General features: G+C 43.0%; 1 protein-coding gene across 2 annotated transcripts in view; it reads left to right on the top strand.

The window, feature by feature from the left end:
• MCTP2 (multiple C2 and transmembrane domain containing 2) overlaps nucleotides 1–26,973 on the top strand; it is a 125,337-nt gene that overhangs the window by 21,747 nt on the left and 76,617 nt on the right. Inside the window, exons 4-9 of one of the 2 annotated variants that reach the window (XM_074600265.1) lie at nucleotides 663–725; nucleotides 1,887–1,995; nucleotides 14,522–14,664; nucleotides 15,461–15,537; nucleotides 16,755–16,866; nucleotides 18,928–18,963. In XM_074600265.1, coding sequence (XP_074456366.1) covers nucleotides 663–725; nucleotides 1,887–1,995; nucleotides 14,522–14,664; nucleotides 15,461–15,537; nucleotides 16,755–16,866; nucleotides 18,928–18,963 — 540 coding nt within the window. Of the gene's footprint in view, nucleotides 1–662; nucleotides 726–1,886; nucleotides 1,996–14,521; nucleotides 14,665–15,460; nucleotides 15,538–15,758; nucleotides 15,904–16,754; nucleotides 16,867–18,927; nucleotides 18,964–26,973 lie in introns of those variants that run through there. The other variant, XM_074600266.1, reaches the window with a different exon arrangement.

The following is a 26,973-nucleotide window of genomic DNA, read 5'->3' as shown; positions in this document are numbered from 1 at the left end:
GCAGAAAGTGGGGGGAAGTACATGTTCAATATCCTTTTTTCCCTTTGACCACTTTCTAACTTTTTCCCTGAGCTTTTTCCCTGAGCTTTTTTTAAAAAAAAAAAAAAGGCAAACAAACCAACCCCAAAACTTCTCCTGGACCTTGCCTTTTGGGTGATGAAGGAGAAATTGTAGTCAAGTTGAGAGAGTAGCCTGCTCTCCAGTCCCAGGATATTGCTACTGCTGCCACCACTTCTGGCTTTTTTTTATTTTATCTTAGCGAGGACACTTGGAGATTCAACAAACAAATAAAATTCTGCTCGGGAGCGGGGGTCAGCATTGTAATGATGACTGGTAAGTCACCAGATGCAATAACCTTCAGGCATCAGGACCTTCAGCACTGAAAGCACAGGTCTCTGCTGTGGAGGAGAATTTATTCTGGTAGCTGGAAGCAACACTCTTGATTAGACTCAAGAGACTAAGTGCAGTTACTGTAAAATGCGAAAAAGAAAAGTATATCTAAATTATGGAGGGGAGGGTTCTATAAGCAGATGTATAATTATATTTTAGCAAAGAATTTCACAGGTTACGCATATGTATGAGCGTTTTCTTGACTGATACTAGGAGTATTTTCTGGATCTCTATATTACTGTTGTCTAATTCATTGTATCTTGTTTTTGTAGTACCCATGTGGAGAAATGGATCTAGACTCTTCCGTATCATCTCAAATTTTTGATGATCAGATGGTAAGTCCTTTTATTTTAAAGCATTTTGAAACTTGATTACAAGCACAATTTATTTTAGACTTAGGTTCTTTGCTTCTTACAAATGAAAAAAAACCCAGAAGGTGAAGAAGCCTTCTATAGGTTTGTCCAGTGTGTTTTTTGTTTTTTGTTTTTTATTTGTTGGGGTTTTTTGTTTGTTTAGTGTTTTTTGGCTTCTGTGTGTTTTTTTTTTTTTTTTCCCCAGTAGAGCAAAGCAGTTGCTAATGTTTTAAATAGACCCGGATGTTCTGGATTTTTTTTTAAAGTATTCTATAATTTCTATGTTGCGCTGGTAACTGATGAAGGCATTGGCATAAATACTCAAGTAGCAGCCCAGGAACAAACTGGATTAAAATAAAGACTGCAAATACCTTCACACAACTGTAGGGTTTGACAGACAGCAAAAGTCCAGTTTTATGGCAGCACAAAAAGGCAGTTTTGACATGTGCTCTTCTCACGTAAAGCATATTTACCTGTTCTGGATGAACTTCTCTACCTGTGACCTGTGATAGCATCTCAAGTGCTGTCCAGTGGCTGTTGTCACCGAATGTGCGGGCTGGATGATGATGCTGAGGTGTGTAACCCTGGCAGCGTCTCTAATGAACAAGAAACCTCTTGAGTTCGCTTCTGCAAGACCTCACAACTAGCATTGCCCACTGCTGCGTTTCTCTCTTTTAGAACTGTATAAAGAAATGCTGTCCTCTCAGTAGTTATACGAAAAGTGTACTTCCTCGTGAGGTCATCAGATGAGTATGAATGGACTCGATGACCCTTATGGGTCCCTTCCAACTTGAGATATTCTATGAATGCACAGGAAACAGCTAGAAGAGATGCAGGAAGGATTGGTAGGATTTGGAAAACTTGTGCATGCTTTCCCGATTGTTACTATTACCATGTGTTTTCAGGTATAACCCTCCTTGTGTTGCCCCTTGATTTGTTGAACATACCCGATGCTGACCATTAGTTATGCACATAATAAAACAAAGCCTGGGAAAGAAATCTTTGGATTTTTTTTTTTCTTTCTGTAAAAGATTGCCCTAAGGAAAGAGGAGAACTTTGTCCCTGCAAACCCGAGAGAACACCTGCTTTGTCCATGGTCCGCTTCAGGTGTGCAGCAGTGACTGGTTTCTTTGTTCTCCTCAGGCTCTAGAGGAAGCAAACGATTGCTTGAGTGACCTGCCCAGCCCCTTTGCCTACCTGCTGACCATCCACCTGAAGGAAGGCCGGAACCTGGTTATCAGAGATCGTTGTGGTGAGCCCCACCTTTCAGCCGATTTCCTTCACAATTCACACCGCTCTCCTTTCACTGGCTTCGGTTTAGCAATGGTTGGCTTCTTTTCTTATCTCTGATGCAACAAGTCATTGATTTGTGTCCCTTGCCTGGGTCAGAGCACTCCACGATTGGGTTTATCCACCTTGGATACACAGGGGAGGGAGCTGCCCTCCGCCTGCTGCTCCTCCTGTCTGACTGCGCAGCCGCAAAGGGACTTAGCATCTGTGTCTCTTCAGGATCTACAGAGGCATTAATCTTGAGAAATTCTATTTGAGCTTAAGAAAGAAAAGCCAAGGAGTATCTTGGAATTTATGAAATGACGGAGCTGCTCTAGGAGTGCTTTTTTGGGTTATCTGCAAAGATTTTAATACAAGGCAAACCATAGGAGCAGGGCTGCAAGCCAACAATCCCCTCTAGTGTGGGATGCAAACTAAGGAGGACAACTCTTAAAAAAAAAAAAAGGGGGGGGTAAATAAAAAAGGAAAAATTCCAAATGATGTATCAAAGGAATTAGAAAAGATTTGGGGAATTCCTAGAAGAAAAACTGTCTGAAAGTGCCCGCTGTGAGCCTGGCTCTTGTTGAGGCTGTTGCAACAGGGCGTAAAAGTGCTTATAAGCAGCCAGCTGGTATTTTCTCCACGTGCTGGGGGAGGCTCTGTGGAGGCTTGGAGGGCTCTGCCTTTGGTCTGAGCTTGACAGAGAGCTCTTCCATATGTCCAGTCTTTCTACGTTTTAGATTGATTGTTAATTTCCTATTTTTTTTTTTTTTCTGCCTGTGGAAACAGTTCTGATACTTTCGCGTTGCAAAATGTATGAGGAATTTCTTTCTTTTGAGATGAAGCAATAGGGTTTATTCATGCAGGTTTAAAGAAAATAAGCTTGCAAAGGCTAAAAGCCTGTGCAAGTTTGCATCTGGAGGGACATGTATGGATTTAGAAACCTTCTCGCGTGCAGTGCTTGTTGGGATTTCCATTATCTTATTATCTCAGTTAACTTCTTCCATGCTGGTTTTTCATGTCTTCACCAAACAGTAACTCTTGGCCAAGTGTACACTACTTTTTCCTGCCAGCTTTCGGAAGGAGTGAATGAATACTTAGATTAAAATCTTTTCTCTTTAAACAAAAGCATGTATGCCCTGACAGTGTAGCACTTTGTCGGATTTACTAGCAAGCTGCACAAGCCAGGACACATCCAGTTGCTTGTATGGAAAAGATGCTGTAAATGAGCAATTCCAGCAGAGTAGTGTTTCTAAAGACAAAGCATAGTTTACTCTAGGCTGTGTTTTGTTGCGTAAGAAAGCAAATGCTTGTCTTAGTGAAGCATTGGACAACACAGTGAAACAATATAAACAAGGGGAAAGAAAGCTTTTTGATGGGTCTCTCTTGCTTTGTGGTGAATTTAGTAAACTAAGTATGTGAGGTGGTGCATCATTCAATAAAATTACTGCTTTTTTTTTTTTTTTTTTGCCCAGACATTGGGAGGGGGAAAAGTAGTGACTTAATGATTATTCTTCAGTCATCCATAAAAAAAAAACCCACCCAAAAGTGTGCTGCTGATGCCTAGCTTTATAGGTCTCTGCTGTCGTGCTGGTTACTTAGGATCTTTGCGTGACACTCAGGCCTGTCCTGCAACCACTGTGCTTTTTGCAGTGCACTTTTAAAAGCGGGAAGTTGTCTGCTTTGCTCATCTCTCCAATGTGAGAAAAACCTCAGAGAAAGCTCGTGGGCCAGGAGGATGAGACTTCCCCCTTCTCCCTCCACCACGATGCCGGATACAGCTGCTGTGCTGGGGCATATCAGCCTGCTCTGAATAATCTGAATATAGGAACAGGTTGTCAGCAGCTGGCATATCCTGCAAGTCAGACTGTGGCTTGGACTGAAGGCCAAGTCGTCCTCATTCACCTTTTGGGGACAGCAAACCCCTAGAACTAACCAAGCGATGCTGCCTGACGCAGCTGTGAGAGGGTTTCGGTCCCTCTTCCCCATGGTTTTCTGTGTGCAAAGAGGTGCTGGAGCCTCTCCAGTGGGTAATGCTGAGTTGCTGGTCCTGCGCTTTATGTGTGTGCTGGAGTTTGAAACCTCCACCTTGTGCAACTGCAAAAATGCCCCGGTTAGGTAGGAGTGGATGCAGAGTGTTGGAGTTCGTAGGTAGGAGTAGCAATGTCCTGCTTTTATTCAAGTAAAGGGGTCATAGCCAGCCGTAAGTGCTTGAAGTAACAACTTCATTGATGGAAACGAACTCCAAATACTGTGTGGACTATGTGATATGCTAAATGCCAAAATCATAGAATAGAATCATAGAATTGCCTAGGTTGGAAGGCTGTCTGGGCCGATGCACTGCACCCCTCTCTATAGAGCAGGTACGAGGAGAGGAGCTACAGAAAGTCAGGGACTAGAGAGACTCGACAGAGGGATGAAAAAAACAAGTGCAAGAGGCAAAAGATAAAAAGTTCTTTTTCTACAACTACCCTTTCAGGTAGCTGTAGAGAGCGATAAGGTCTCCCCTCCTTTTCTCCAGACTAAACAACCCCCAGTTCCCTGTTCACATGAAAACCACAAAGTGGAGAATGTCTACCAGCATCTTTAGCCTGAATCGGGCTTAACGTAAGTTTCTTTTTCTTTTTTGTAAATTTCCTAAATTTGAATATTCAGTTATGATCTCAGCAATTGCTCTGACAAAAGGGTCTCAAAGCAGTCATCAGACCCACCAGTTTACTTTTTTTCTTTTTTTTTGGGGGGGAGGGAGGAAGCCCTGCATCTTCTCGAAGACAATGACACTTTAATGTGGCGTCCTTCCCCCTTCTCACACGTGGAGCGTCCTGTCCTCCCTCCTCCTCACACGCACCCGCTTTCCCCCTTAATTTCAAGGTCCGAGTTTTAATTGTCGCGGGCGGAGGCAGCCCCGGCACCGTGCGACTGGCGCCCTCTGGTGGCCGCTGCCGCCGCCGGCCGAGCCCCGGCCCGGGGGTTCCGCGAGGTGGGGGGACCGGGGCCGTCCCTCCGCATCACCCCCTCCGGCCAAAAAGTGCCAGGGCTCTAGGCTGCATTGGGCATCTCAGCTCTACAGCAACTTTTAGCAGTGGTGAACAAGATGTCCCTGAAATTCGAGCGGACCAAGGAAAGGCTCCGTCTTTGTTACCGCCTCCGTTCCGTCCCAGTGTAAGCAGTCTGTACTGGTGTGCAAATAGAAGTATATAAGAATAAATCTAAGATACGTGACAAAGGAGAAATATTTCTGCCATTGGAAACAGCTGTTGCTGGAAGGTCCTGGTTCCATTCGGCAAATTCACAGGGCTCCCGCTGAATTTACTCATTATATGCTTAACAGGTATTAAGTAGGGATTAATTACACTTGGCTGAGTAAAGGTGAGCAGTAGTTCTGTTGATAACCGCAGGCTATAAGGCCAACATGTGACTTTACTTCCCAACTTTCCAGGTGTTTTTCCAGACTTTTTGACTCACTATGTACTGTTCTTTCTAGGATATGTTCCCTCTGGTGTGATTTAAATTCCTCCTTCACTTTACCAGATTCTTATTACTCTTTTATTTTTTTTTCCCCTTCGTAATATTATCCCTGTTAACATTTGCTCTTTCCTACTTTTCTTTTCATCTTTTGCCTCTTGCACTTAGGTTTTTTTTTTGTTTGTTTGTTTTTGGGTTTTTTTGTCTCTCTGTTGTGTCTCTCTAGTCCCTGACTTTCTGTAGCTCCTCTCCTCATACCCGCTCTGTAGTGAGGTTTGCAGTGCATCAGCCCAGGAGCCTGGCTCAGCCGCGTGTGCTCTCTGCAGGAAAAAAAAGTCAGAGTTCCAGTGTTTTCTTCTATCTTTTTTTTTTTTTTTGAAGTGTAAGGTAAAGGAAAAGCCTCCCCACAGCACCACCCGATATATATACTCCAGCCAAGGAAGCAGCGTGCTTATTAGAGCAGCATCTTATAGAATCATAGAATGGTTTGGGTTGGAAGGGACCTTAAAGATCATCTAGTTCCAACCCCCTGCCATGGGCAGGGACACCTCCCACCAGCCCAGGCTGCTCCAAGCCCTGTCCAGCCTGGCCTTGAACCCCTCCAGGGATGGGGCAGCCACAACCTCCCTGGGCAACCTGTGCCAGCGCCTCACCACCCTCACAGTAAAGAATTTCTTCCTAATACCTAACCTAAATCTGCCCTCTTTCACTTTAAAACCATTATCCCTTGTCCTATCATTATACTCCCTGATAAAGAGTCCCTCGCCACCTTTCTTATAGGCCCCCTTCAGGTACTGGAAGGCCGCTATAAGGTCTCCCTGGAGCCTTCTCTTCTCCAGGCTGGACAACCCCAACTCTCTCAGCCTGTCCTCATAGCAGAGGGGCTCCAGCCCTCTGATCATCTTTGTGGCCCTCCTCTGGACCCGTTCCAACAGGTCCACGTCCTTCTTGTGCTGAGGACTCCAGAGCTGGATGCAGTACTCCAGGTGGGGTCTCACCAGAGCAGAGTAGAGGGGCAGAATCACCTCCCTCGACCTGCTGGCCACACTTCTTTTGGTGCAGTCCAGGATGCGGTTGGCTTTCTGGGCTGCAAGCGTGCACCGGAACCATCTTGGTTCTGGTTGAAAGGGGAGAGGCTCCAAAAAATCCCTCTTTGGGTCAAAATTGTTAGGGATGGAGGATGAGAGAGGTGTTACCTGTTGCTCATCAGCTTGTTTAGAGTCTGACTTGACTTGCTTCTCACTGCTTCGTGGGCTGCAGCCGAACCCAGCCATACGTTAGAAACTGCCTACACAGATGGTAAGGGGCACTTGGCAAGTGACATTCACATCGCCTGCAGGTGCCTGGTGTTAGATGGTGCATGGGTTCCGTATTTTTAGTCCTTGTAATTAATTAGCCAAACACTGAAGGTTACGGATATATGCACTGAAGGGTAAATATACACAATATTAATACACAAAAGTTTGGTTCTTGTATATTTTTTATAGCATTGCTGTTACTAGATGACATGATGTGTCTTGGTGATGGCGAGGAGTTTGTGATACATGTAATTTTAATATCGTAAGTAGTAAGAAAGCAGAAATTTACTTTATCAATTAAATATCTGTGGAGCACTGGTACTTCAGCAAAAAAAAAAAGAGAGAGAGAGAATTACTCTGTATCTTATTTGGCTTGAAAAAAAATGTATGCTTCTTAATCACCAGTACTCTGAGTGTTGTCATTTTGTTGCTCTTCGTGGTTTTGTGGCCTTGTTGAGCCTTTTTTTTTTTTTTTTTTTTTTTTTTTAAGATCACAACTTCCAGCTCCCCATGCTTTGAACTGGGAGAGGCTGGAGCCCATTCCTATTTGCTGGTTCACTTTCACCAGGATGGTGAAATGGTTCACTTTCATTCAGGATGATGCCTCATGTTCATTTGGATCAGTCTAACGAAATCTGAAACGTCCTGCTGCCTTGTGGCCCTGAGGCGCTCTGACTGTGCGCGTTGCGCCTGTACGAGTCGCCTTTGCACGGCAGTGATGCTGTGACACCGAGCAGCAACGTGATGCCACCGCAGCTGTAAGGAAGGAAGCGTTACGTTCCTTGAGTTGACAAACCCAGCTCTACCGCTATAAGAAAAAACGGAAACTGGGTTTTGAGCGTCTGTACGGGTGGGAAGCCCCTTCTGTTTCTAAATCCTGTACTTTCAGAGTTTGAGTATATTTTTTTCATCTGTTAAATGGTGTGGTTACAAAAAATGTATTTCTTGGATGTGATGTCAGCTGGTGAGGGGCTGTGGCTGCTGTCTCTCGCCCCCCCGCCCCAAGCTGTGTTGCTCCAGCCTGATTTTTGTGTGTTTCTTTTCCATGAGGTCTTGTGTTTTCTAGATTTTTACACTTTGTGCCCCATCTTGCTCGCTCTTTCTTTCAGGTTTCCCTTGTTGCTTCCTGTTGATGCATTTTGGTTTCTTTCTCTCATTTCTGTCCTCTCATGATACAGCTTGAACGTGTGAAAGGAGCAGGGTGGGCTGTAGGAGCACAGAAAGTTCTGTCACCTTTCTGGGGGCACGCCACCTCCGTCATCCAAAGCACGCCATCATCTGCTCTCACATCTAACCACCACCCACTGCCAGAGGGTCCCGGCGGGCTCCTGGAGCTGGCGTAGGCAGCTCCCAACATCAGTGTGAGCTGTGCCAAACCTCAGTCTCCCAAGGGCAAAATAAAAAGAAAGAGGACAGAATGACGTGTCCTTTTAACTTGAAGCAGCAATGAAGCTGCAGTAGCCCACCGCTGGTAGCTCTGGGCTACCCCCTGCCTGGGTCCACGCTGACGCCCGGGTGCTGGAGGAAGGGACGTGTTTGTGCTGTTTCGTCAGGGCGTCCATCAGCTTACAGCAAGTCCATTATTTGGAAAGCAAATGCTCAAAGCAATTAGGCTGAATGGTTCCCTGCAAACACGCTGATTAATTTAGACTTTCTCTGTTTTCAGGGTGTCTGCAATTAGATCATTAGTCCTTCAGATTTATTAATTATTGAGATGTATTAGGCAACTTTTCACACTTTTTGAAAGGCGTAATCATGGCTAATTTACAACTGCTAAGAATTTGAATGGTGCTGGGTGCTTGTTTTGATGTTTTCTGGATCCTGTGTAGCTCTGCGTACAAGGGCTTGGGCTGCGAGCGTTCGTCTGCGCCAAGTCTCCTTTCTGGAAGCGCAACACGTGTGGCTGAAACTTTGTCCTTACACACAGTGATCCCAGTGAGCATCCCTCCCAGCCTGGCCATGGGCAATGAATCCACAGAGAGAGGAACCTCAGGAAAACAGACTGAGTTGGAACAAAAGCAGTGAATCCATTATACGCATAGTCACCTTCGGTAAATTAATGTTAAATTAAGAAATATAGGGATGGCAGCACTGGAAGAGAATACACAGGACCCAGAGGATACATACGACGACTCTTCAGTAGCTAACTGTAATTTAGATAACGGGTTTCTTAAGCTGATCAAGCTCTATCAGTTGTCAGAGCTGGCTCTTGGGGGCAGCCGTCTGCGTTAAGAGCTCGTGCTGGGTCTTTCTGGGACCCCTGTAACGAGATTTTGTAAGGCCAACGACTGAGAATACAAGAAGATGCAACTATTTACATCAAAGGTCCTCGGTGCTGGCTAGTAATGTCACAGCGGCTTCTGCCCTGTCCTCATGCTCTCCTTGTGTGTTCATACCCGAGCCCCGACGGGGAATGCAATGTTCAGTTGGACTAATGGTCTTTTGGTAGGGTCTCGGGTTTTTTTTTCTTGGTTTATTTGTTTTAGTTTGTTTTTTTAAACACTATTTCTGAAGTTCCTTGCATAGAACATCCTGTATTTGCTTCTTTCCTTCTATCAATGTTCAGTTCAGGCCTTTTCCTCTCTTTTTTTTCCCTGTCTGCTGTGGGTTTGCATCCATTCTTCACAACACTTCTCTGATCTTTTTCGTTTATTGCTTTTTGTTGGGGTGGGGTTTTTTGTTAGTGGATTATTTTCTTTTTTTTTTTTTTGCTTGTTGGTTTATTTTCCCGTGGAACCTATTGGTGATGCTTGTTTCCAAGCAATATTTCACTTGCATCTGGCCACGTAAAACTAGCTGAGCGCAAAACTTTCCAAATTTACCTGAATTTCCTGCCAGCAGAATACTTTTTTTTCGAATTTCCCCTTTAAGCCTTGATCTTGGCTATTTCCCTACAAGAACATTGTGGTTTTCCATTTAAAAAGAAAAGTGTGTGTTCCATTTTAAAATGTCTTTTAGTCCTCGCTGTAAATAACTCCAGTAATTCTATTTCTAGGAAGATTTTAAGAAATTTATTCTTTACATGCATATAAAAGAAATCCTTCATTTCCTTCTTCAGATTAAAACATACATTTTTAACCAAAACTTAAGATGGCCTAGGTTATATATCACACTGTTCTTCGATTACTTTTTTTTTTTTTCCAGGATTTTTAGGGCAACTTGGTGGAATTTTTTATTTATGTATTTATGTAATGAAACTTGTTTCACATGCTACATTTCCAGTAAGTTTACCCCTATAAAATAGTGTGTGGCTTGAAATTTTATCGAGTCTTCTGGTTTTTGGGTTTTTTTTTCTTGGTTTTTTTTTTTTCTTTTTCTTATTATGAAGCAAGAGTGTAGCAGTGTTGAACACAGTTGATGCGACATACCTCTCGGTAGCTGCTAGAGGGCGGCAGTATCCATTTAAAAACACCATTAACAGTTTCTTGGGCTACTAAACCCTCTCCTGCTGCTGTGTCCCAGCAACTTTTGCTCGCTGAAGCTCGCTCAGATTTTAGCTGATGTTCGGTCTGCCTTCAGACGTTGTTTTTTGCGTGTGTGTTAGGGACAGAAAATAGAAGTGAAATAGATATTACGGAAATGAATTTGAGGGAGCGTCACTATTGAGATTCATGTTCTTTCTCTAATGAGAAAACAGCTGATGGAATGATTTTTTTTTTTTTTTTTTTTTAGAGGTCATCCTTTCTTTTTACTCTCATTGCTTTGTTTTAGGCTGAGAAGCAGATAATCCTTTTGGTTTATATATTTTTGTCTGTATATTTTACCATGTGAGAACCTTCTTGTCATTGAGTAACATTTAAAATAACCTCAAAGCATCACACCTTGCTTTTCCCACCAGAAAAGTGGGTTTTCTCAGGCTAAATTCTCAACTGATTTCAAGAAGAACCGGTCGTCTTGCGTTACCCGGCTGACATTGCTGCAGCAGATGTGACCGAGATGAACAGGTTCAGACCTTGCATTACAGAGGATCCTGGGTCTATGTGCTTAAAAGTTGTTGGCTTGGATGCCTTCCCTAGGAAATGGCTGCTAAAAAGGTTTTTTTTTTTAATGATCTGAATTCTTCAGAAAATTATAAGTTCCTATGATGTTTAAAGCAAAATTACAAAAAAAAAAACCCCATCAGGTTTTTTTTAGACCCATTCATCCCTAAAATTACTTGGCACTTTTTTGAGTTTGTTATGCTTTTCTGGCTAGATTGTAGATTGTCTCTAATGCATAGCTTTTAATCGATGCAGACGTCTTTCCGATCTTGAATCCAGAAGGCTTTAAGCCTTGAATTCAAATGCAGTTAATAATTTGCAGTCTGTGCTGTTTGTCCCATCAGCCGGGGTTTGTCCACCTGGCTTATTTCTCATTCCCTGCCTCCTTTTTAACCTATTTTGATCACCTGGATGCAATCTGGGATGTCTTAAAGAAAACCGTAAATGGACACAATGACCCAGGGAGGTATAGGAGCTTCATCAACATCCCAGGAGCAACCTGGGGGAAACCTTGAAAGCCCCAAAATGGGCCGTGGTACCATATCCACCCCCGTCATGGCCCTCCTGGCCATCCACCCCAGTGAATGCCACCGAGCCCCGGGACACGCTGTCTCCCGCCGCCGAGGTGAAAGTCCATCTGTTTGCCGCTGCTGAGGTGTCAGCCCGTCATTTGTATGATCCCGCGCCGCCGACCCCTTTCCCCCGCCTGCCTAGTTGAGATGTTACCCCTCTGACAGCCAGACAGGCGAGCGCCGCCGAAACCCCCCGCCCCTCCGCAATTATTTTCCCTAACAATTAACGCCGGTACTAACTTGACACCTTTTCCTTGTTTGGCTTTTGTAAACCATCATCCCTTTTTCTATTAATTCCTGGCATTAATATTTTCTTTCGCGCAAGTGCCGCCGTTCACCCGTGAAACAGTTTGAACATTATGTAGCTGTCAAGAAAGCGAGGGATTACCCAGTGTGCCTTGCCGGAGTAAGTGACACCACTGAGGCCCCGGTTTGAGATGTTTATTTTGAGAGTAAGCTGACAAGCATGAAGGCCTGATCCCAGAGTGGCAATCTTATTTAATTAAAGGCCTCTTTTTATTATAGCTCCCCCCCCCCCCCTTTTTAGATATTTTTATATATACATATATAGGTTGTATATAAATATATATATTCCTTTTATATACATACATGTGTTTTTATATATAAAAATATATATATGTAAATATAAAGGAAGGCATTCTTTTATATGTGTATATATATGAGAATGATTGCTAAAGCCTGGCTCACGTGAGCAGTGCTGGGCAGCCCTTCCCCCTCCTGTATTTTCCTTTACTGTGTAACAACCTGGAAAGCTTTCAGAGCAATAATGCTAGTGGGATGCTTACTTAGCTATAGCCTTCTTGTTTCCCATCCTCCGAGAAAGGGCTTGGACTTTTATATTTGTAGACATTGAACTTGCTGGCTGTTTGCTTTCTCTGTCTCCTCTTTCTCCCTTTTTTTTTTTTTTTTTGTTTTTTCGGGTTTTGCCCTCGCTCACGGGGTTTCTGTGCCAAAAGCAGATGAGTGATGGCCATAGACCACCTGCCTCCATCGCCCTCTTCGTGCTTTCATGTCATCAGTTGCTTCCCTTGTCTTGGCCAGTTGCTGTTTCATGCACAGACATTATTATTACTACTATGGCTATTTTTAATAATGCAGCTTGCTTCTGCTTATCCTGTAAATAAAAGCCAGTTCTTTTTTTTTCTTTTTTTTCTTCTCTTTTTAAAGGAACTAGAAGAAACTAACTCCAAAGAGCTCAGTGCTCTTATTTCTTAACTTCTCCATCTTCTCAGGGCTACTGCCCGTCCTGTGAGGCTGTTTTACCTGTGTGTTCGCACTCGTTGTGGAAAGTGTGCTGGTTTTAACCTGTACCTTTTATATAAGAGAATAATCACAGTTCTGAGAAGTATTCTAGGGAAAGCTCTAGTGCGAACCCATTGAAAACAACGAGGAGTTGCCCTTTGACTTCCCTGGCTTTGGATCAGGCCCTTATTATTATTCTCTCTTAGAGGAGAAGGAAAATAAACTTCTTTTTAAGTTTGCAGCATTTTTTTTTTTCTTTTTTCATAAAAAGGCGTTGATTTCAGCAATTACTATTTAGGAAAAGGATCAGCTGCAGGCAGTATTTGAAAACCAGCCGATATTTTCCTTCTGTGAATGAAACACCCCTTGTGTGCAGAATTGGCCAGGGCCAATTCTTCCCAAATTCTTCCCAATTCTTCCCAAAACTCTTCCCTTTTGCAAGTAAAATGGGATAAAAACTTTCTATAATTCTTAAAAATGAGCCCGTATGTCGCAGGAGCGCAGTTCTTTACTACGTAATTCCAAATAGATGCTAGCACATAGCTGGTTTTTGAGTCTAAGTCTGCCTTCATGTAACACCGATCAGATCTTTGGATGTTTAAATATGGATTTTTCACGTTCTCACTGTTTCACCAAACTACTGACCGTACTGAGCGTTGGTCTTAACGTCTGGGTTATCCTACTGCCGTGCGTTTGTCGGCCGGTATCTCAGTGGGAACCAGGGGGGACAAATTCAGGTTATTTCTGAATATGTGAAGCCTGGTGTAGGAATCGCCGTCCCCTGCCGGCAGCCCACGCTGCAGGCTGGGGGCAGCCACCGCCATCGCATCAGCTGTTATCCTTCTAATGAAACTGAACTCTAAGTAGGGAAGTTTAATTCCAAATACAAGGTATAATACAGACAATATCGATTATGGCAGATAAACGGCACCTGGGATAAGTTAATTATATATGCTGCTACACCTCAGTTTTATTCTTTCCCTTATTTGCAGCAGCTTGTGAGATTTCTTTTTTTTTTATTTTTTCCTTGCAAAGTCTGTATGTGTTACTAAATCAACCATCCAGTTAAATCCTTCCTGTACATTCTTCCCCCTTTCGTGTGGTGTCCTGCACGGTGCTTGGTGTTGGTGCAGATGCCACTGGTTTAATAACAATAATAAAAAGTTGATTCCCTCTTCTCTTTTCCTTTGACAGCTGCAAGTTTTCCATTGCTGCCGAGTGGCACGAGGCCTCACACTCTGTCTATGGACATCTGCTCCATAAAAATATGGGACAGTATTGCCATGGCAAAATGTGCCACTTGGATTAAAAAACGTGTTACCTGAATATTGTTTGTTGTCTTTATGGAGCCTGTTCTGCGCGTGGTTTTTAGCCTGAGCTGCTGAATAACGTCAGTATTTTTTCACTGAGATGTCAAATTTGGTTTTAAGTAAATTGGCAAGTGACACCAGTGATGAAATCCTGACGGGTATTTTAGCTATTGTTACTGGTTTCCTCGGAGCTCCTATCCAAGTTACGGTGCTTTTGAGTTTTGGTCTTTTTATATATCCATAGTCACAGGATCGCATTTTCTCTCTTGCACTGTCTGTGGTGTTAGTTGGCCTGTAAATCGTCCTTTATCCCTGCTTCTGTTTGCTCTTTTCCCAAATTAAAATGTTCACTAAGCTAGTAAAGAATAATTCACGTTCTTTAAGAATAACACAGCAGAGGTCAAGTAAACTACGAAGGATTTTTGTTTCCTGCTTTCAGACAACTTTCTAGTTCTGTTCAATACATTTCCTGTATGAACTAGCAATTTTTATATAAGTAATTAAGTATATGTGTCTAGATATAAAATAACTCATTGCCGTTCATTATTGTTATTTATTGTTTTATGAAAATATAATTTAAGGTGGGAGCAGTGCTAATTTATTTTTTGTTAATTATCACAGGTACAAGTGACCCCTATGTGAAGTTTAAACTGAACGGGAAAACTCTGTACAAAAGTAAGGTAGTCTACAAGAACCTCAACCCCGTTTGGGATGAAACTGTGGTGCTGCCTGTGCAGACCCTCCATCAAAAACTCTGGATCAAGGTAAGTTTTGCTTTCAGATTTTTGAAAGATGAGCAAGTATTTATTTAAGCAATTATTTTCTACTTTAAAAACGTATTGACTTTTATTCACTGTAGCAGCGTAACGTAAAACATGATCCGGTTTAAGAGTTACAGCAATTTCAAATTAAAATGCACGTATGTCTTTTCCAGATTTCACTCGCATGTTTTGCTTTCCGTCCGCAAAAAACCCTGCGTTGAAATAAAACTCCTTGACTGGATATGTTTAAAGCTACGGAGCTAAATTCTGCTCGCTCTTTCTGTGCTCGTGCAAACTCAGTGAAACCGATCGCGGTTTCATAAGCACGTTTTAAGAGCGTAATTTGGCTGGGCTGAACAGAATTATTACCTGGGATGCAGCCGTGACAAGTAGCAAAGCCTTTTCTCATTATGAGTAACGTTACAGTTACCAGAACTGCAAGCTACCAGTTGCGAGCACTAATTGCTAAAACATCTGTAGCCAGAAGTACCTGATTTTTGTGCAGCGTTTCATTATACCATCGCGCCGAGCATAAAGGAACAGGCACAAGCCATAGCGGCACACATGTCTCTGTTTACATAATATTAAGAAGATACTTTCAAAATGCTGTTTAAATATTTAGCTAAAAATACAAATTAGAGCAGGGAGATGGAAAATTATGCCTGAATTATATCTCAGCTTTGATCTTTCAAATACGAAATTGAACTGGAAGGGCTTAAAATATCCGTTCTTTTATCGGCTGGGATAAAACTGGCTTATGATGTGAAAATTATAAATGTTTATTTTATTTTGCTACCAGGTGTACGATAGAGATTTAACATCTTCAGACTTCATGGGGTCGGCATTTGTAGCACTCACTGAACTTGAGCTCAATAGGTAATATGTTTATTTAACTAAAGGTCGTTAATGCAGCTTAATTGAGAGACATGGGGAAATAATGAAATGCTTTGGAATTTGTCTATTCATGAGAACTTCTTTTGACAGAAGGGTGGGGAGCACATTTTAAAAAAAAAAAAAAAAAAAAAAAAAAGAAATCACTTGAGATAAATCCTGTACGCGCATGTTTTTATCCAGTGTTACGTACCGGATTCAAATCCAACCTGGACGAGCCCAGCTCAGCAGAAGGCGCCTTTTGCTTTTCGTGTCCAGCAATAAGAAGAAGAGTTTCTATATGCGGCATTGTTTAGGGAGAGCGACACCGGAATAATTTATGGAGGTGGAAGAAGAAAAGGGGAGGAGAAGGTTGAGACCCCTTCTTAGCCCCACGTAGCGCGGGGTGCCTTTTTCCGTATAGCAGTGGGCTGGGGGGCGTTTTGGCTAGCTGGCTGCGGGTGCCCTGTTTCCAGCCCCCCCCTCCTGCAGCCATCCCTCCCCGCGGCAGCTGCATCTGGCCCTGATTTAGCGCGGAGGCAAACCCTGCGCCTTTTGTCTGCTGCCGCTGCTTGGGCTCAATGTGGAGCTGGAAGCCAGGAATTCCAGTTTGAGTTCTCTTTTATACTCCCTCACTGGATGACTTTTTTTTTTTTTTTTTTTCCCTTTTGGAGAAAATGAGTTTTCCCTGTGTGGGTTTATTATAGCTCCCATGACTGTTGTATCCGAATTTCTAGTAACTAATGAATTTATCCGGGAGATAGTGCCACCAGGTAAATACCAGCATTCCCGTTTGCAGGGAGGGAACTGAGTCATGGAGGGAGTTTAAACGCAGGTGGAGATAAGGCAGAATACAGGTTTTGTGATCCAAATCCCAGCCATTAATGTTAGAAAATTCACTGGGATGAGTTTCCCTGTCAGTCTTCTTCCCTGTGAGGCGGAGGTAGTAGTAACTTAATTCAGCCCATATCTGCACATGGAGAGTTATGAGTATTAAGCAATGCTATATAGATGCTAGGCTGCGTTATTAAAAGGGGGTTATATTTTGTCAGAACTGAGACGGAACCCTCCAGATTTCCCGTTTTAACATTTAAACTCAATATTGGGAATTTCAGAGAAGAAGCTGAAATTTGCACAGCTCAGTGTGACCTTTAATAATCAACTCGAGTTAACTGGAGTCAATAAATGCATGTCTTTTTTTTTTTTTTTTTTTTTGCTTGTAGAACTACTGAACAGGTTTTAAAACTGGAAGATCCCAACAGTTTAGAAGATGACATGGGAGTGATTGTATTAAACTTGAGTCTAGCAGTCAAGCAAGGAGACTTCAAGAGAAATGTAAGTGGCTTAGGAAATCAAATTTCTAGCTGGAATGTGTAGGGAGGAAAAAAAAAAAAAGAGCTGGCATAATCTGATTTACTGGGAAGTGCCACCTTTATTTTCATCCTCTGAGACTCAATATTGAAATTGAGATAGATCATAACTTTAAAAAAAGGCCCACGTTTAACTGGGTAAAGGTTGGGCAGACACCTGTAGCTGGATGGTTCTGTCTCGAAGTTGCGACGGGCGGCGTGGCAGTGCTCTCCCTGCAGCGGGGAGCGGTGTCCATCGCTGCAACCCACAGGTTGCTGAAGTGAGTGTATGAACCGTACCTGCTGCGATTGCTATTCCAGAGCATTCTATTTTGCGATTTCCACCTAGGAGTTTAGATTTTAGCACTTAAAGAAAAAAGAAAAAAAGTGATTTTTTTTTTCCCCTTGTCAATGAAAAAAAATATATCTGTGTGAAATCTAAAAGCAGGAATTTGATGTTAGGACTTAAACTGCACCGATCCTGTCGAGGAGCACACTGCCTTAGACGAAGAGATTGCTTGTAAAAACCCTGATTTTTGCCACTGACAGTTTCTTGACTGAGTTCAATTGAACTTGGCTCCTGATGCTGAAATATGGTGCATTTAGTGATGCTGGAAAACCGGAACAACCTGGGCAGAGACTGGGAACGACGCAATTAAAGCTGACAGCTTTTAAATTTCAGGTCCTGCATGTGTTGTGTATGGTTTTTGTTGTTGTTTTTTTTTTTTTTTTGCTTTTGTTTTCATCTTTTAAGATTTGTACTAGTGTTTTACACAGAGTGTGGAGCATACCTGTGTTGGTGAACCCCTCAGGCAAGGGGAGGGAAAAGCTAAGATCAGGCATTTTCTTGGATTGGCTTGAAAACCAGAGCTAATTTTAAATGTGTGTAATAAATATGTAAAGAGAAAATCTTCCTACAGGTCTTCAATGTAGCCTAGTATGAAAGTTGCTGTTTACAGCACATTGTTGAATTATAGGTATGGAATTCCACTCTGAATGGGATTATTTATAGAAACATAAATGTTTCGATGGATTGGAAAGCAAAATGAGAAAAAGCTTATGTGGGATGTCTGCTGTTCACTATTGATTTTTCAAATAGTTGCCTTTTTTGGGAATTGTAAAATCTCAATTGATATTAAGACAATTGCAGAGTTATTTCTACCTCAGCATATGATTATTTAAAAGCTTCAATATGTGATTATTTAAAAGCTTAATGACATTATTCAAAACACTATTGCCGTATCTATATATCTACATTATAAGATGACTTTGACCTGGGATGCGAATCCCCCTCTAACTTGCGCAAGAGTGTTGTTGGCACACGTGTCACTGGACTGCAGGAAGGGGGAAAGCAAAGACAGGAAGTTTCTTTAGCAAAAAAGCAGTTTGGCCAAAATGACCTCAGGAACTCTTCTGGGGTTTTTAGGGATGCATGGGCTAAAGTGGACCTAGCCAGTGAGATGGAAAATACATCGGTTTAAAGTAGCAGCTTTTGGTACTCTTGGGTGCTTAGTTAACATTCAGAGTGCAGATGATAGAAGAGTTGGTGCACACTGTAATTTTTTTTTAAAGTTGGTGTTTTAAGCCCTCATATTTCAAATGCAAATTGCTGAGCCATTTCCAGTGGAATTTGAGTAGTGAAATGGCTCTGTCCACATTAGCACTTAACAGCAAGATGATTTTTTTTTTTTTCCTTTTTAAATTAGCTTACTGTAGAACCAGATGGCACCAGAAGTATAAGCCATGTTTCTTACTAATGGCTCTGGGTCCCTCCACTTTTTATTCTTAATTACTTTTTTTATTTCTTTTTTTTTTTTTTTTGTGGTGCAATGCAGGTATTTTGAGTTTGTTGGTTGTTATGTTCCATGAGGGAGGAAGGTAGATGAATTCAGTCGTAGATCCAGCCCCCTACTTATTACTAAGCTTTTTAACACGTTTGACAAGCTGCTGTTTGAATTACTTTAACTAAACGTTTTCTCCGTTTTACTCCTCCTCTCTTTCCTCTCTCTGGGTTCTCTTTGGTACGGTGGTGGGGACTCATGAGCAGAGATGGTCAAGTCGGAAGAAGAGAACTTCATCCAAGGTAATCCATATTTTTTTTTCTCTTCCAAAAAAAAAAAAAAAGTCCCCTCCCAAAATCTGTACCCTCACCCTCCTCTGAAATAGAAAGGGTAAACATAGGAAAACTCTGAAGTATAGGTGCAGTCTGTCTTAACGTGGTAGCTGTGATACCCTTTGCTTTTTTGCTTTTTTTTTTTTAATGTGATGAGAAAGTGCTGCTATTTTTCTTTATTGTATGACCTCAGTAGCGTCTAGGGGCAAGCAAGAGTAAGACTTCATTCAGCAAAGACCTGTAGAAAGAGAGAAAGACCGTCTGTACTAAGGAAATGGGTGTAAATACAACCAACAAAAAGGAGCTGTGGAGGATTTGAGTTGTTTAAGGGTACCCAAAAGGTGGCCGATACTCGGTACTGGAGTTGGACATGGGTCTCCTGGATCCCAGTCTAATCGTTTGGGTCACCTCTCACCACAGGTGGAATTTTGTAAGGCAGTATTTCTTCTGGTCACTCCTGTGGGTTTTGAAATTCCTTTTGTTCTTGGGATGGAGACCGAGCAGGGTTTTCATTACCAGCAATGTAACACGATTTCCAAGATTTGTGTGTTGCTACGTATCTGCATAACTTGCTGGCCTTGGTCTTCTGTAGTATCCCTGCAGGCTTCCATTACTTTTATATTCCTGTACTGTTCCACTTTTGCATTAGATTTTAACTTGTTCAGGAAACAGACTGTGGCTTTTTAGTTGTTCTGTAAAGCTTTAATTTGCTATTGAGTAAATAACAAAGATCGAGAAACTGCAGGCTCCAGAACCCGGCTTGAGAGCCATACAGTCTAACTTTCTGAAAAGCAGAATTTGGCTCTTACGAGGACACATATGCATCTTGATATTTTCCCTATATAACTATTGGTTTGTGCCTAAATAAATTGAATAATTAACCTCCTCTTGTTTTATTCGTTACAACTGTAGTGTGCTATGTAGAGGAGCCAACCCTCTCAGGTATTGTGCCAGCAAGTATACTTTTGTCAACAGAAGAAGTGCAAAGTACAGCTCTTGGAGCTGGACGGCAGCTTGGCGAGCCCTGGATCCAGGGATAACACAGCCCTTCCCACGGCGCTCGGTGCGGAGAGTCGCCAGGCATCCCTGAATGCCGTGTGACAGAAAGCGATGGAATAATTGAAGAGCTCAGCACTTTAGTTTTTTAACTAAAGCTCTGGAAATTACTGTGCCCTCACTCAATCCGTGTAGCTTGATTCCCCCTTTTGCTCACGCATGCACACACAGCTGTCTCTTGACGCTGGTTGGCTTTGGGTCCTGGGAAAGGGAGCCAGGTTTTAAAACTCTGGTTCTTTTTGTCTAGAATAGCCAAACTTCTGTCTTGGTTGCTGTTACTGGATTATTTTTTTTTTTTCTGTTGTACACTATATCTCATTTATTTTGAATATTTTTTTTTTTATATACAGGTTTTCAGACCTTTAGCCGTAAGCCATACGGGCAGGACGTTCAGTTCTCACGGCTCTGGCTGGTGCATTAGCATCTTGTCAAATAAAATTGAGAGATGCTGAAGCATGGTAGTGAGTTAGGAGAAGTGAAAGTATTGTTTAAAAGAGGAAGAAAAAAAAAAAAAGAGCAGAGCTGCAACCCTGTGCTCTATTCTGTTCCAGTCACTAGAGGGTAGGAGAGCTTCAGTTCTTCCCAGGGAAGACACAGTTCATGCTCCACTGTGATCTCTAAAGAAAAGCTCTGTGACCATCCAAAGGCAGTAAAAATATTTCCCGGCATGCGCTGGAAAAATCTGACAAAGCAGTATTTCCTGGTTTATTGATTCTGCTACTGCACTAAAACACTAGTACTGTACATCAATAACCATCTTTAGTTAGGGAACTCTGGTCTGTGGAAGCAGTACTAGCAGTTTGTGGCAGAACATAAATGCTAGAAAGAAAAATTGTGTGCATGGGGAATATAGGCGTCGAGGGAAGGCACAAGAGGTTACGGAAGAATAGCCAGAGAGTGTGATGGGGTAGAAAACAATGTTGCTGGACGAGATAAAGATACAGGAATAAGGGGAGTAGGGGAAATGGAGAGAGCTCTCTAACGGATGCACAAACTCGTCTCTTTTTTGGCTACTGAGCTGACTCTGGTTGGTCATTGCAGGAGAGAAAGGCCATATACGTTCCATTTGAGCAGCTGAACAGAGACAGATCTAGAATTCATCTCTGTAGGTTTAGGCAAATAGTTTTCCATTTGAAATGGTTTTCCTGGGTTTTTACGCTGAACTATAGCTGACCTCTATTGTAATATTTAGCTTTTCTTCTACAAATACAGGGAAAAACACTTATTTTAAGGATGGATAAAATGAATATAACTTTCACAGCTTTTTTTTTTTTTTTAAATCTGTATTGCCTATATGAAAGAAATCTGGTTATACTCTTAAGTTGACCGTTTAATGTTATCTTAGTGAAGATTTGGCACATCAGCGTCCTAAATGAGTCTTGTCACACCAGTCACGGGGTTCTTGGAGGCGTCCCAAATTCACCCCAAATGGTTAGTACCCCTGCTGATGGCATTAATGCCTGATGTGACCCCATGGCAGGCTGGCGAAGGGGTTCGCGTGGGCGGCCGTGGATACCGTGCATTCTTCGTGTGTGTTCTCTGAGCTCCTTTGCTTTTCGAAGAAAAAGCTACATTTCAAACAACAACAGAACCAGCAGCAGTAGATGATCTCCTGTCCAGTTACAGTTGTTTCACAGCCATTGCATACAGTATGCAAGAAGGATTTCAGCGACTGAATGTTGTCTTTTAAATCATTTTGGTGCAAGAGCTGTTGAACTGGATGATTTAGCTATCTGTTGATTACACAGTATATATTTTTCACTGCTGCGAGAAGGGGAGTCATCGCACATTTGGGCAGACTCCCAAGACATGGGCAGCACATCCAGATTCCTCATTTTTTATGGGAGCTGAGAACAGCATTGTCCTCTGTGGGAGCTGTCTCCAAGAGCCCAGCTTTCTTCTTTTTCTCATGGAGGGTGGCATTGAGAAGGGAAGAAGATACTATTAGGCACTATTAATATAGGTACTCATATCTGTGTATTGGCAAGCTCTCCCCTCTTTCCTGCTTTTCTTTCTGGGGCGCAGAGGGAGTTGGTAGCTATCTCTGCTGGAGCCCAACAGGGTGATGCTCAGTAGCCTTGTTTGTCCCGGGTGGCTTGAGTCTCACCCTGAGTGCCCCGCACGCTATTTCCAGCATTTGTACAGCTGAATAACCTTTAAGTGTTGAACATCCATGAAGCAAATAAGCAGGTTTGCTTGGGGTGGATTGACCCGCAGCAGTTCGGTCCTGAAACAAAAGCGACGCAATTGCCACCTTGATAGCCTAAGCTGATTGAATAAATTGGCTGAAAGGCTGACCGGACCCAAGCGCTCCTCAGCATCTCATCGCAGGGGAAAATCCCTCGTTCTCCTTTTTCTTTTTTTTTTCTGCGTGGGCTGTTAGGTTTCATTTTTGCCTGCCTCTTTGTATTTGGCTTTCTCCCACAATACCCCGTGGGCAGCAGCGCTCTCCGAGCATTTCGTGGAGCGAAGGGACTCGGTTGCCACAGGGTCACGCATCGTGGCGGCAATCTCGTGTCGGTTCACTTGCCTTTCTTGCTGCCCTCTCCTCTTTCCCAAGGGGAGACTGCCTCTGCAAAATGGTTTCCCTGCCTAATGAGGAGAGGTCCAAAGTGTCTTCCTATTTGCGTGTTGTTGTTTTCTCAAATGGCAAATTACGTGGCCCAGTTTCGACGTTGACCTCTTCACAGGGATTGCAGCAGGCTTTCTGTTGTCCTGTCTCATCCTTTTAAATGAAAGATGTGAGAGATGGGCTCGCTTCACACTTGGCCACCTCGCTGTGTCATTTAAATGTACAATTTTTCTGCATCTCTTTATTGCTTCAAAAACAAGTTTGAACTTGGGGCATGTATGTGTGTGTCAGGAAGAGAGACAGATTTGAAAGCAGCCCTGATGCACCAGAGGGGATTCGCTGGGTGCCTATAGAGGGAGATTATATACAAATGGTGTTAGCAGGGAGACTCGAGCTCCTAAAGGATTTTGTGAAGCTGGGTCAATGAGCCGGTTCTTTCCCCTCCAAAGCTCCATCATTCTTGCTTGTCTCCTCTGTTTACTCTGTGAAGGCAGAATATGGCCCACCTGCTCATTCTTGTTCTCCAAACCAGAACCAGAAAATAATAAAAAATTGAAAGTTGGTGTGAGAAGCTTCTATATTGATTTTGAAACCAGGAACTAGATTCTGAAAATGGTATTGTGAGCACTGATTTTTAGTTTTCCTGTTTACAGATACGGGATGTTTTCTGGGGAAATGTTCTTTCTAAGCCGTAGGGAGAAGAACCATCTTCTGTTCCTCACGTGGCAGGGTTGTGCTCTATGTCCAGGCCACACTTTTGCTTCAGAAAAGATTACTCATTACTTACCTGGTGTTGCACAGTCCCTAAATCTGCAGTGAACATGGTCTCTTGGACTTTAAAAAGTTAAAAATTCTTTTAAGAGTAAAGCTTTCTGGGTATTCTTGTGCTTACTATTTTCTTTCTGTCTGGCTTGTCCGAGGGATGCTTTTTATTCAAGCTGTTAGCCATTTTACAGTAGTGAACTGCTCGTAAAGGTAACCTTTATGGTATCACTGGTTATTTGCATCCAGAGCCCAGCCAAAATCAGAGCTTTATCTGGAGAAAACCCCTCGAATTCTGGTCTTAAGACTATCTTGATTTCAGAAGTGATTGGGGGTGGGGGTAGGAAGAAATAAGCAAACTTGTGCAATGTCTTGTGCTTGGGACATGTGCCAGCTTCCATCATAAAGCATGTGCTTCCTAATTTCCAGCCCTATAGCCTGATACTAGCTGCAGCCAACTTTTCTGTACCTCTGCAAGGCACCTTTACTTTGGTCTGGGACGTAGCCAGAGTGTGAGCTGGCTGACTGCAGAGAGTTTACAGGAAAATATAGCAGGAGAGGCCTGAAGGACCTGGCATCCAGTCTGGGAGCACGGCTGGAAAGAGCTCGGGTTCAGCAGCAGGAGGAGCTGAAGTACCCAAGTGCGGAGGCGTCCGTAGCCTGAGAGGTAACAGGGAAAGGAAAGAGCTGAATAGATAAAAACACTTTAAAATTGTCACTGATTAAGCAGTTATGTCCTCCTTTTCTGGCCAGTATAGACAGGGGCTTTGACTTTTCTGGTCTCATTGCGAAGGCGGGTTAGTGTAGCGATAGCTGGAGGGAGGGAAAGTGTTTGGGGTGGTTTTTTTCAGCGCTTGTTTTGCCCCTGAGTAACTTTGTTGGACTAATCACTGCACTTCTCTCTGCTCTGTTCTGGGTAATAGTTTTTCCAACTCAGGGGGAGGCTGTGAAGTTTAATCAATTAACTCTGTGTAAATCAGTTTGAAACGAGTAGGTGCGGAGTATCAGAGAGGAGGTAAGACTTTTAAAATAAATAGCGCAATAGCATTTTCTTGTCGCCTGGGAGGCGTTTTCTGTAGTGCAGACTTCCCCAGGCGACACTAAAGTTGACTCATTGATGGTCCAGGTCTGTGGGTCTACCACACGTCTGGGTTTCCCCAGACGTGCTTCCTTCCAGGAACTGAGTGGAATCTGAGCCACTGCCTGTTTGGCTGGGATTTCCATCAGGGTGGTCAGAGGAACAACCTGCCAAATACCCGGGGAGGCCGGAGAGGTGGCTGCAGAGCATGCACAGAGTGGTTCTTTGCCGTCCACGTAGATGATACAAGGCACAGGAGACGTGCCAGACCTGCTGAGCATACACTGTGGGAGCAATGTGGGCATGTCCAGGAAATCCAAAGCATTCCTAATGTGACGGGATGTCTTGTGGGGGCGTGAGGCAAGCAGCCGTCCTGAGCTCCGTGCTGCTCCATTTGGAGAGAGGCTTGTGGTGGTGGCAGAGCTGGGCTGGGGGAGGTAGGAAGCAGACTGCAGCCATTGAACCTGTGGTGGGGTGCTGCAGATCAGCGCTGTGCCCTAAACCCGTTGCAAACATCTTGGCCTCTCTATCCAGTGCGATGCTCTAAAGTGATGCTAGGTCTTGTCCAGAAAGTAGCCAGGTCCTGTTAGCTGGAGACCAACATACGCCTCTTCTGAGATGAGCACAGAGCACTTTGGCAGCTGCACAGCCATCTGGAAAGGGGGTGCACAAGGCCATTTGGTGGGGGCCACCTGTTTTGGAAGGTCAGAGTTGATGCATTGCAACGTGCTCTAGTAACACTGAGCTGCAGGCGCTGATTTTTTCCTGGGACCGCGTGGAATCCGGGCCGGTTTGGGTACCTCCCAAAAGTCCTTTGAACTGTCAGGTCAGTGGCTAAAAGGGTGGGGTTATGTACGCTACAGAACTTGGGCAGGAAGGCCCCCAACGCTGAGCAACTCCCTAAAATACTGCCCTGGTTAAAAAATGAAAAGAATCCAAATTTGACTTGAAAACTGAGTGATAACAACTGTCTTTCGCGTTCAGCCTGGAAGCTTTGAAGAGAACTGGATGCTTTGTTTTTAAAAGAAATTGTAACGCGGATAATAAACTTTGTCTGTTTTGGGTTTTTTGTTTTTTTTTGTTTTTTTTTTTTTTTTTTGTGAACTAACATCAAATACCTCTTCCTTCTCTGAGGAAGGAGCCGGGGGGGAGGGAGAATCCTTGGTCCTAAAGCAGCGAGTCCATCACATCAAACATGACTATGTTAAATACGAAAATGTTCAAAGTACAACTGAGATAGATAAAGGCTTTGATGGGAAGTGGATATTTCCCAGGGACATTACAAGCAATAATCCAGATGTTATGGTGTAATGCAACGAGTGTCCATGGATAGATGGGGAGCTCAAGCCAAGCAGCGCCTGCTGTAGGCCTTAGCCCTCCACTCCCATGCTGTTACGCCATATGGAAGCAATCTCCAGGCCCCTTTAATAGCCAGCTTTGGATTCCATTTTCACAGGGCTCATAGAGCTAAGTGGAGCTGTTTTATGGACAAGTTAGATAGAAGCCTTTCCAAGATAAACATCCAATTCGAAATTAGGACATACCAAGCTGCAAAATTATTTTAGGGCATATTTCATGGAAGCACTGCCATTTTTCTGAGGCGATTGCCAGACTGTAGGATGCCCTTTGATCCCTTGTGGACATTACTCCCTTTTTTATAAAAAGGATTTTGAAATAGTTCAGTGTTTAGGGAGGAATATATCTGCCGGGACTTTGAAGTATGTCCATGGGAACAGTCATGCTTTAGCTTTTTGGCCTAAAAGACGAACTTTAGAAAAAAAGAAATTACATTGCAGCTGGATTTATGAATCAAAAATCTCGTTTTCTTTTTAAAGGTAGGAATTTTTAATCAGTGTGCCAGGAAAGCCAAACGGGGTGTTTAAATAGAAGTATATTAATATGCTTGTGGGATTCAAAGAGTTGGGCTTTTTAACCAGCAAAAAGCGAGTAAAAAAATTTGTGAGTTCACCACCCATGATTTAAGAATTTTGTTGCTGGGTAATTGATCCATAAAAAGTAATCTTCAGACATCAGGTGCTTTTGCAATCGTTTTATTTAGCAACAACATTTCTTACTTGCTTTTAAAGCTAACACGTCCTGTTTTAAAGTGACTTGTGAAATCTTCTCCTCCGTCTTGCTCCCACCTGTATATGACATGATTGAAGCTTCGAAGTGTGGCGAGTTAAAAGTTGCTTCACGAGAATAAAATATGGCAGGATTTTTACTGCGAGAAGAGGAGTGTAGCCTTGAGTTTTAATGTTTCCAGCTCACTCCCCCCAAATAAAGGCCTACTTAATCATCCTCTGTCCAATAAAATATTGCCAGTTAGCAAACTGTTAGCACAGCCGTGCTATGTAGGATGAAGCTGCGAAGGTAACAAATGTGGCTACCAGGTAACCATAACTCCAGATAAAGAGCCCGGTGGTGTCAGTGTTTTTTCAGCAGGCATCAGTATTTTTGATTCGTGAGCTCGGTTTCTGGGAGCAGGAGCTCCAAAGGCAGCAGGCGAAGA

This window comes from Larus michahellis, chromosome 9 (genome assembly GCF_964199755.1).
Source record: "Larus michahellis chromosome 9, bLarMic1.1, whole genome shotgun sequence".
NCBI classification, from domain to species: domain Eukaryota; kingdom Metazoa; phylum Chordata; class Aves; order Charadriiformes; family Laridae; genus Larus; species Larus michahellis.
This window is presented reverse-complemented; position numbering and strand designations above follow the sequence as displayed.